Source organism: Ornithorhynchus anatinus, chromosome 14 (assembly GCF_004115215.2).
Source record: "Ornithorhynchus anatinus isolate Pmale09 chromosome 14, mOrnAna1.pri.v4, whole genome shotgun sequence".
In the NCBI taxonomy this organism is placed as follows: domain Eukaryota; kingdom Metazoa; phylum Chordata; class Mammalia; order Monotremata; family Ornithorhynchidae; genus Ornithorhynchus; species Ornithorhynchus anatinus.
The window spans coordinates 50,966,230-50,976,100 of NC_041741.1; the positions used below are offsets into that span (position 1 = coordinate 50,966,230).

At 67.4% G+C, this 9,871-nt stretch overlaps 2 protein-coding genes across 2 annotated transcripts in view; one reads left to right on the forward strand and one right to left on the reverse strand.

Annotated features, from left to right (window-relative positions):
- The window catches only part of TTC38 (tetratricopeptide repeat domain 38), a 19,062-nt gene extending 18,786 nt beyond the window's left edge, over positions 1–276 (reverse strand). Inside the window, exon 1 of the mRNA XM_029078647.2 lies at positions 246–276. Within this exon, the coding sequence (XP_028934480.2) occupies positions 246–276 (31 nt within the window). The remainder of the gene's footprint in view (positions 1–245) is intronic.
- Positions 189–9,407, forward strand: PKDREJ (polycystin family receptor for egg jelly). The gene is made up of 2 exons (XM_029078690.2): positions 189–6,118; positions 6,164–9,407. The coding sequence occupies exons 1-2, from the start codon at positions 287–289 to the stop codon at positions 8,261–8,263; spliced, it is 7,932 nt and encodes a 2,643-aa protein (XP_028934523.1). The 5' UTR covers positions 189–286; the 3' UTR covers positions 8,264–9,407.
- The last annotated feature ends 464 nt before the right edge of the window (positions 9,408–9,871 follow it).

Consider the following 9,871-nt stretch of genomic DNA (forward strand, 5'->3'; position numbering starts at 1 on the left):
GGAGCCGCCGCCGCCGCCGCCAACGCCGCCGCAGGGCCCGAGGCGCGAGGGGCGAGGCACGTGGCAGGAGGCCTGAGGCGCGAGGGCGAGGCGCGAGGCCTGCGGCGCGTGGCGCGAGGGCGAGGCGCGTGGCCTGGGGCGCGAGGGCGAGGCGCGAGGCGGGAGGCCTGAGGCGCGAGGACGAGGCGCCAGGCCTGAGGCGCCAGGCAGGAGGGTGAGGCGCTAGACCTGTGTGCACGAGGCACGAGGCCTGAGGCGCGAGGCCTGAGGTGCCATCGGGCCGGTTATGGCCGTTAAGGGCAAGGCCTCGGTCAGAGGTGGGACGCGGGCTGGGCTCCCGGCCCGCCCACCGTGCCGTCCTTTGACAGTCCCGGAGACCCCGCTCTCCCTCGGGCCCGTCGCCATCCCGCACCCTCTCCCCGCCCTGGGCCCCCTTCCCCTCTCCCTGGCCCTTTCCCCGGCCGTCGACACCCCCGGCGCCGGCCCCGTGGCCCCGTGGCCCCGTGGCCCCGTCTCTGTGGGCTCGGGGCTCCCCGGCACCCTCCCTCCGCGCCCCCGGTTGGGCCCGGTTTGGCCGCTCTTCCCTCGCTCCTCGTCCGGGCCGGGGACCCCGCCGGGCCCGGGGATGCGGCCGCCCTGCGGATCCCCCCTCCACCACTACTGCCCCTTCCTCCTTTTCCTGCCGTGGCTCCTCTCGCGCCGTCCCGAGCCGGCCGCCCCCCGTCAACTCGCGGGTCCCGCGGCCCGGCCGCTCCCGGGCCCCCGGGGCCCGGCCCTCACACCGCCTCCGCCGCGCCTCCGCGACCTCCTGGTCCTGGCCCCCGGAGACCCCCGGCCCCGCCGGAACCTGAGCCTCGCCCTGCCCGGCCACGGCGTGAGGCTGTGGCTCTTCCCCCCAGCGGGGCCTTGGCCCCGGACCCCCTGGGAAGTGCTCCAGCTGGGCGGGTGCCTGCAGGCCGGGCCCCGGGCCGCTCCGGTCCCGGCGGCCTGCCGAACCTACTTCAGCTACCGGGTCAACGTCACCTACCACGGGACGGGCCTCTCCCTGAGCTCCCTCAGCCTCCACGGCGGCCCGCTCCCAGACCCCGGGCTGCCCTTCCGGGTGGAGCCCATCCTGTTCCACCTCTTCAGCGCCCACTCGCCGCTCCTCAGCCCCGGCGGGACCCTCACCCTCTCCTGGAGCCTGCGGCCCCTGGGGCGGAAGGGGACGGGCTTTCAGGTGCTACAGCGGCGGGGCGGGCCGGGGCCCTGGAAGACCACCTTCAACCCTTACGCCGTGGTTCGCCACCCGTGCCCTTCCGACCCGGCTCCCTCGGGGAAGATGGCGGCGGTGGACCTGTGCTTCCTCGGGCAGGGGAGCGACCTGCCGGCCGTGGGAGGGGAGCTGGGGCTCTCCGACGCCACGGCCGGCTTCAGGGTGAGTGCCAACTCCGCCTACCTCGCCCTGAACCCGCGCGGGTCCGAGCGGGGAGCTTTCTTCGTCGGTCCCAGCCACGGCCTGCTCTATTCCCCCGGAGCCGGTAAGGAGGGCGGCGTTTCCGGGGAGAGAGGGGCTCCCAACGCCACGCGTCACCTCTTCTACCAGCGGCAGGGCCTGTCCTTCTTGTTCGCCCTCGACTTGGTGGGGCTGCGCCGATACCGCCTGGGCGTGCACGTGTTCCTCAACCAGCGGGGCGCCTCCCTGCGGGCCCTCGCCGACCGGGACATCGAGATCCACTTCTACAACAGCGGCCCGGCGGAGCCCCAGGGTCCGGTCTACCTGGTGTGGTTCATCCCCCTGCAGCACCCTCTGTCACCCCAGAGGTGGACGTTTAAGCTGCGGCTCCTCGGGCCCGGGGCGGACCTGGCGTCCCGCGGCACGTACACCTACGGGGACCGGGTACCCAACGCCTCCAGGTTCGTCCCTCGTTCCGTCCTGCCTTTCGATCCCGACCTGTACTCCGGCTTCGTAGCGAAGACCAACTGTTCCCACGACGGCTCCAGGCCCGCCGTCCTGGAAGCCACCGTGCCCACTTACGCTTCCAAAGTCCTGGAGTCTTCCGTGTCCTGCCAGCGAAGCCGCTGTGTCATCGAGAAGGTGAAAATCACCAAGCCCAGCGTCCCCCAACCCATCTTCTCGGTGGATCAGCACCTGCCCTATACCTTGTTCAGTAGGGTGGCGGTCGACTGCCCCGGAGCCCTCAGCGTCAATTTAACCTGGAGGGTCTTTAGCGTCCAAAACCTCAGCACGGATCCCAGCGATGCGGAACCCTTGGATACGTCATCCTGGGATAATCGAAACTCCTCCATCTTCTACCTGCCCGCCTATACTCTACGACTGGGGACGTACCTGTTTAACCTGACGGTCACGGTCATCCCTCCCGAGAAGGGGGCGCCTCTGCTGGAGGACTCGGACTTCGTCTTCGTGGACATCCAGGGCCGAGACCTGAAGGCGGTCATCGCCGGCGGCTCCAAGCGGACGGTGGGCGTCGACGACACCTGGACCCTGGACGGGAGCGCTTCCATGGACCTGGACGCGGTCGACCCGTCGGCGGGACTCTCGTTTACCTGGTACTGCACCACGAAGGCGTCCAACTTGAAGAAAATGCCCGTGCCGGGCCCCGGCCGCGAAACCTGCCTTTCCAGCCAGGTGGACCTGAGGTGGATCTGGCCCTCCGACCCCGTCCAGACCGTTCTGCCCAGAACCCTGCAGAGCGGCAGGGCCTATTACTTCCGCCTGGTGGTTCAGAAGGACAGGAGCACGGCGCTCGCTGATCAGACCGTCATCGTGCAATCGGGGTCCACCCCGGAAGTGAGCCTGAACTGCATCGAGAACTGTGCGAAGACCTTGATCCCCACCAACCGATTCTCCCTGGCAGTGAACTGCTCCAACTGCGACAAGGTGCGCCCCGCCTACCTGTGGTCCCTCCTCTCGTCCGAGGGGACGGAGATCCGCTTCGACTGGCTCGCCAAAACCTCGACCGGGCGGCGCGGCGCCTACCTGACCATCAAGTCCCTGGCTTTCGCCGACTCCGTTGACCTCTCCTACATTCTCTCCCTGCGGACGACCTCGCAGAGCGGCGTATCCTCCGTCTCGAACTATTCCTTCTTTGTGAATTCTGCCCCCAGGGCGGGTCGGTGCCTCGTCAGCCCACTCCGAGGGCTGGCCTTCCTGACCAAGTTCATCATCCAGTGCCGCGGCTTCACCGACGACAACTTACCCCTCTCGTACAAGATGATCGCTTCGGATCTGACCCCCGTCGGCACGATCACGACGGTGGAGGAGAACACGCTGGGGACGGTCCTGTATTCGGGACCCTGGCCCACCATGCCGCCTTCCTTCCTCCCCGTGGGAGTCCCGTCCAGGCAGTTCACCGTGACCATCCACGTTCAGGTCTCCGACTCCCTGGGCGCCTTCACGCAAGTCACGCTGCACGCCACGGTGCAGCCCCTCACCAAAAGGCAGTCCCCCGAGACCGTGCTCGACGAGGTCCACGGCGCCACCCACGGAGCCAACGCCACGCTGACCACCCTCCTGCGGAGCGGGGACTTCGTCCGGGCGGGCAACCTCATCTACACGGCCTCCACCGTCATCAACCACATCGCCGACGCGCCGGGCCTCCGAGCCTCCAAGGCCCGGCTCCGCACGAGCCTGCTGAACAAGACCGCCGGCCTTCCCACCTCCAGCCTGACGGAAATGAACCAGATCGTCTCGAGCGTGACCCAGCTGACCCAGAAGGCGGCGGAGATCAGCGAGGAGTCCCGAACCATCGCCTCCAGGAGGCTGGCGGAGGTGAGCCGGGTCCTGCAGGACTACCGGCAGAAGGAGAAGACCTTCCACTCCGAAGAAATAGACATCCTCAGCACCGGGATCCTCGCCAGCACGCGGAACGTCCTCCGGGCGAACCTCTCCGCGGCCAGCGGCCCCAACGAGGAAGTGGTGGGCCGGGCCCTCTCGGTCCTGGACACCCTGGCGGACACCGTCCTGCTCAATAAGATGCCCGGCGAAAACCAGACGGTGATGAGGGCCGGCACCTGGACCATCCACCTGTGGAAAGACGAGAAGAGGGACCTCTCCTCCGGGGCCTCGAGACAGGAGGGCTGCAGGAACTGCTTTTACCCCACCCTGGGGGAAGAGAGCGGGGCAGCGCTGCCCAGCGGCGCCCACGTCTCCACGGTGTTTTACGAGTTTGAGGAGGATCCGTTCCGGGGGCTGGACCGGGGGGACCCCCGGGTCCCTTCCACCGCGGTGGTGGGCTTGAAGATGACGGGGGCCGGGGCGGACGGAGAGGCGGTCAGGGTGGTGCCCCGGCAGGTGGAATTCATCGTGGCCCGGAAGGACTCCAACTCGGCCTTCTTCAACCTGACGGTCGGGCCCCATAAGAGGCTCCGCAGGACCACGACGGGCGGGTTCAATTTCGAGATGAACCGAGACTACGAGGAGCTGTCCGTCCAGATCGTGACCAGAGTGAAAACTTCCTTCGCGATCCTCCTCTACCTGGGGAGGAATGTCTCGGCTCCCCCGCTGACGCGGTTCTTGGCTCCGCCCGACCGGCCGCCCTCCATCTTGGGGAGCGGGTCCCCGAGCCCCAACTGCACCATCCGGGCCCCGTATGTCCTCTGCCTGCCGCGCTCCCTGCTGGAGGCCTTGGTCCCCGGCCTCCGCTCCCCGAACTGGAACCTCTCGGTCGTGCTGCGGGCCCGCCGCTTCGTGCGGAGGCGCGACCGCCGGCTGGTGACCATCTCCCTCTTCGTGGCTCACTGCCTGGCCAAGGAGGGCCCGGAGAGGCAGTGGCGGGAGGACGCCTGCCTCCTCGGCCGGCGCACGGACTGGCGGCAGGTGCACTGCCTGTGCCAGCCCCAGGGGAAGGTGGAGCGGCGGGCGGTCACGGCGGGCCCGAGCCGGAGGACCCTGGCCCACAAGACGCTCTTCCTGGCCGGGCGGCTGATCGTCCCCCCGAACCCGGTGGACCTGGAGCAGGACCTGATCGCCGCGCTCCAGAAGAACGTGGTGACGCTCCTCGCCGTCCTCGTCATCACCCTCGTCTACATCGCCCTGGCCTTCTGGGCCATCAACCGAGACATCGCCGACCGGCTCCTCCGGGAGCGCGTCGTCGTCCTGCCCGACAACGACCCCTTCGACAAGGTGTGCTACCTCGTCTCCGTCTACACGGGGAGCCGGGCGGGGGCGGGGACCACGGCCGACGTGTTCGTCCAGATCATCGGGACCCAGGGGGCCAGCGAGGCCCACTGCCTGAGGCACCCGGACTACCGGCCCTTCCTGCGGGGCCGGGCCGACAGCTTCCTCCTGACCACCCGGCGCGACCTGGGCGACGTCTACTCCCTCCGCGTGTGGCACAACAACCGGGGCGGCTCCCCGCACTGGTACCTGAGCCGCGTCAAGGTGGAGAACCTCTTCACCAAGCAGGCCTGGCACTTCATCTGCCGCCAGTGGCTGGCCGTGGACAAGGGCGACCGGCTCCTGGAGCGCTCGTTCGTGGCCACCCACCCGGAGGTCCCCCTGGCCCGGACGGACTTCTTCCTCATCGAGGTGGCCGGGAGGCTGGCCGGCGACCACATCTGGTTCTCCGTCTTCGTGGAGGCCGTCCCCGGCCAGTTCGGCCGGCTGCAGAGGCTGTCCTGCTGCCTGGCCGTGCTGCTCAGCACCCTCCTCAGCAACATCATGTTCTTCAACATCGACGAGAACCAGGAGGCCGTGGCGGAGGACAGGCAGTACCTCCGCTCCCTCATGATCGGCATCGAGAGCGTGCTCATCACCATGCCCGTGCAGATGGTCATCAGCACCCTCTTCGCGTCCTCCCAGGCGCCGCCCGTGGCCCCGGAGCCCGTGGAGCCCCCCGGGGCCCCGCCTCCCCCCGCGGCGCAGTTCAGGACCTGGAAGGAGCACCTGCAGAGCTGGTACACCCCGGAGCCCGCCCCCGCCGCCCCGGCGGACGGGGCCCCGCCCCCGGCCCCCGCCGGCGCCGGCCCTCCCCCTGGGCGCCAGAAGAGCAACTGTGCGGTGCCCGAGGCCACGGCCAACGCCATCGCCGAGAGCGAGGACGGGACGGGCGCGGCCCGGGGGCCGGCGACGCCACCTCCCGCCTGGAAGAATGCCAACAACAACGCCGAGGCTGGGGCGGGGGCCGGGGCGGGGGCCGGGGCAGAGGCCGGGGCCGGGGCCGGGGCCGGGGCCGGCCAGGGCCCGAGGCAGGTCCTCCGGATAATCTGCCCCTGCCGCCCGCCGGAGCTGGTCTTCCACTGGTGGTGCGTCTACGTGGCCTGGGGGCTGGTCATCTTGACGTCCTGCCTGTCGTCCTTCTTCATCATCCTGTACGGGCTGTCGTACGGCTACCGGACCTCCCTCGAGTGGCTCCTGGCCTCCGCCTCCTCCTTCGGCCAGTCGGTGTTCCTGATCCAGCCCTTCAGGATCCTCACGCTGTGCGCGGCGCGGACGGCCGTCCCCAAGCTGACCCGCCACATCTCCTGGACCGGCAAGTTTAACTACCAGGAGATCCAGCTGGAAGGGGTCCCCGCGGACGCGGACGAGCAGCGTGAGGCGCATCGCCAGGCCGTCCGGGCCCGGAACTCCAGGGAGTACCGGCCCCTAGAGGAAGACGAGATCCGAATCATCCAGAAGCGCAAACGCATCGAGACCCAGGCCTCGAGCTTCCTGAAGGACTTTGTCGGCCACTTTGTCTTCCTCGCCCTCATCGTGAACATCGTCTCTTCCTTGGAAAACACCAACAGCTTCCACTCCAACCAGGTGCTGGCCCGGAAGTTCTCCGTCAACCTGTCGGCCGTGAGCAAACTGGAGCACGTCTACGGGTGGCTGGACGGGGTCCTGGTGCCTCTGCTCCACCACGATCACCACCCGGGGTGGCTCGCCGACAGCTGGTCGAAAATCCTCGGCTGGCCCAGGATGAGGCAGGTGAGGGCCAGGCCGGGCCCCGTGTCGTGCTTCTCCCCGTTCCGGAGGACGACCGGGCCGGGGCCCCGGTGCCTCCCCCGCTTCGGCAGGGACCCGGAGGACACCCGGAGCTACAGCGACTCGTGGGCGGAGGGCGGCCGCCCCGGCGGCCCCAGCTTCACCTACCAGGCCGACCGGAACCACTGGGCCTACCAGTCGACGGGGGTGCTCCGCCACTACGGGCCCGGGGGTTACCCCTTCTACTTCTTCCCCGAAGAACTCCAGTTCAATTCCAGCACCAGGCTGCAGGAGCTGCGGCAGCGGGGCTGGCTGGACGAGCGGACGTGGGCGGTGATCGTGGAGCTGACCACCCTCAACCCCGACGTCAGCCTGTTCGGCTGCGTCTCGGTGGTCTTCGAGGCGTCCCCCCTCGGGGTGGTGAACGCCAGCCTGACGGTGCACTCGTTCACCCTCCCCCTCTTCCACAAGCAGAGCCGGGTCCAGCTGCTGGCCTACGTGGCCTTGCTGGTCTTCCTCTGCGTATACCTCCTGGACGAGATCCACGTCGTGCGCCGGGAGAAGGCCGCCTACGTGAGGAGGACGTCCAACCTGATCAACTTCGTCCTCAAGTCGGCCTTCCTGCTGTTCTTCCTGTTCTACGTGGCCAAGTTCCGCTTGGCCCACGAGATCGTGGCCCTCTACCTGCTGAACCCGCACAGCTTCGTCCCATTTCACTCCGTGGCCCACGTCGATCAGACCGTGAGGGTCACGTTGGGCTTCCTGGTCTTCATGACCGTCCTGAAGACCCTCGAGTACTCCCGGTTCTTCTACGACGTCCGGCTGGCCCAGAGGTCCATCCTCGCCGCCCTGCCGGGCATCTGCTCCATGGCGCTGGTGGTGGCCGTCTACTTTTTCGTGTACATGGCCTTCGGCTACCTGGTGTTCGGCCAGTACGAGTGGAACTACAACAGCATGGTCCACTCGGCCCAGACGGTGTTCTCCTACTGCGTCTCGGCTTTCAGAGACACCGCCTTCTCCAGCAACAGGCTCCTGGGAGGCCTCTTCCTCGCCTCCTTCATGCTGGTGATGATCTGCGTCCTCATCAACCTGTTCCAGGCGGTCATCCTGTCGGCCTACGAGGACATGAAGCAGCCCGTGTACGAGGAGCCGTCCGACGAGGCCGAGGCCATGAACTACCTGGTCCACCGGCTGAGGAGGCTGTACCACCGCCTCACCCGCCGGTCCCCGCGGCCCGAGGACACGGAGTTCTGGGACAACGTCTTCTACGGGCAGCCCAAGAGGAGGAGCCGCCGCTACCTCGGACTCAAAACCAGGAAGATCAACGGCAAGAAGATGGTCTACCTGGTGGTGTGAGGGGGCGCCGGGGCGGCCGGGAGGGGCTGGCCGAGCCCGGTCCGGAGGACGCTCGCTCTGGGGGTGTCGTGAGGTGATTATTCCAAATCCTCGGGGGCGTTCTAGAAAAGGAATTCTCAACGGGCCGCCCGTCCCCGCCCCCAATCCCACCTGGGACGTCTCCCTCCTTCTTCGTGTCACCGACGGCTCTGGTTCCCGTCCCAGAATTCCTCGCAGCAGTTCTCTCCCTTTGCCGGAAGAAATGCCGTCTGAACCGGGGTTGGACGTGTCCCGGAGGGGGCCAGGGCGGCCTCCCGGAAAGCTCAGATGGGAAGGACCGATGAGGACGGTTTCCGGCAGACGTGGGGCGCCCGCCGGCCGGGGCCCCTGAACGCGACGCGCACGACGGGGGAGAGGCCGGAAGAGAGCCGACCCCTTGCGCCCTCCGCAGCCCCAGGGTGTGGGGAGACTCCCCTTCCTCCAGCCTTCTCAAGGAAAAGCCGTGTTTCGACCCTTTTGTCTCCGGGCCGGTTCCCGGCGGGGGTCAGGGAGGGCCGGACGCCCGCCAGGACTCCACGGAGCGGTTTGGGAGCTCCCACGATGCCCCGGGGCAGCAGCGCCCCACGGAATAATCTTGCCGCGCTGGGTGGGGCTGGCCCTCCTTGGGGTCATTTCCGAAGTCCTCTCCATCCCTCTTGGCTCTGGACTGAAGTGACAGGGCTGCCTCCCGCCTCCCGCCAAACCCGACCTCCAGTAGCTATGGTTTCTGGTCCCAGCACAGGGCTTGGAAACCAGACGACCCCTGTCCTTGCCCAGCCGCGTGCAGTCCCTCGCGCCTGAGGCCTGGGCCCATGGGACTACTCCGGGGAAGGCCCGGGGCTCCAGGGAGAGATAAAAGGCTTTAGCGAAAACGGGTTTCTGTCCGAAGCGGAGGAAAGGGCCCACAGAGTTCCAACGTGCCCCAGAGCGACGCCTCAGCATTCCGCTCCCTTCTGTCTCTCGTTACGTAAAAGGAACGTGAAACCTTTAAAGAAGGAGCTTGCTTCGTCCCCCTAAGCAGACCAAGGGTTTCGGAATTGGGGAAATGCCATTCCGTAAGGTCGGTCGTCTTAACCTACCTCTACCTCTGAGCTTCCTGAACATTAAATCCTTCTTCCCCGGTGGACTTTCCGGTCTTTCTTGGTGAACTTGGACTCGATGACCCGTTCAGGCCGCCGCGCGGAAGTGGTCGGGTTCCTTAGACGTCCACCCGGCGGAAGGCATCTCGTTCCTTGCCGTCGACCCCACGCTCACGCCTCCCTCTTGCCTGGGACTCCATTCATACCCTACCGTCCACCGCTCTCCCATCTTCCAGGCCCTCCTCAGATCACACCTCCTCCAGAAAGCCTTCCCCGACTAACCTCTCATCTTGCCACTCTACCCTCCTTCCCTTCTGCACTTGATATTTACCCCACCCCCTAACCCACCGGCACTTAGGTACATATCCTTCTACGCTATTGGGCCCTTCTACCCGCCGTTGATTTGAACATCTGTCTCTCGCTGGACTGTCAGCCGCTCGAGGGCAGGGATCATGTCTCCCAGTGCTTCAGTTTTCACCCAGACTAACTCATCTCTAGACTTTAAGCTCGC

Coding starts and splice junctions, on each gene's coding strand:
- PKDREJ (XM_029078690.2), top strand. CDS start 287: ATGGCCGTTAAGGGCAAGGCCTCGGTCAGAGGTGGGACGCGGGCTGGG. Junction 6,119..6,163: donor ACAACAACGCCGAGGCTGGG/GCGGGGGCCGGG, acceptor GGGGCCGGGGCC/GGGGCCGGGGCCGGCCAGGG.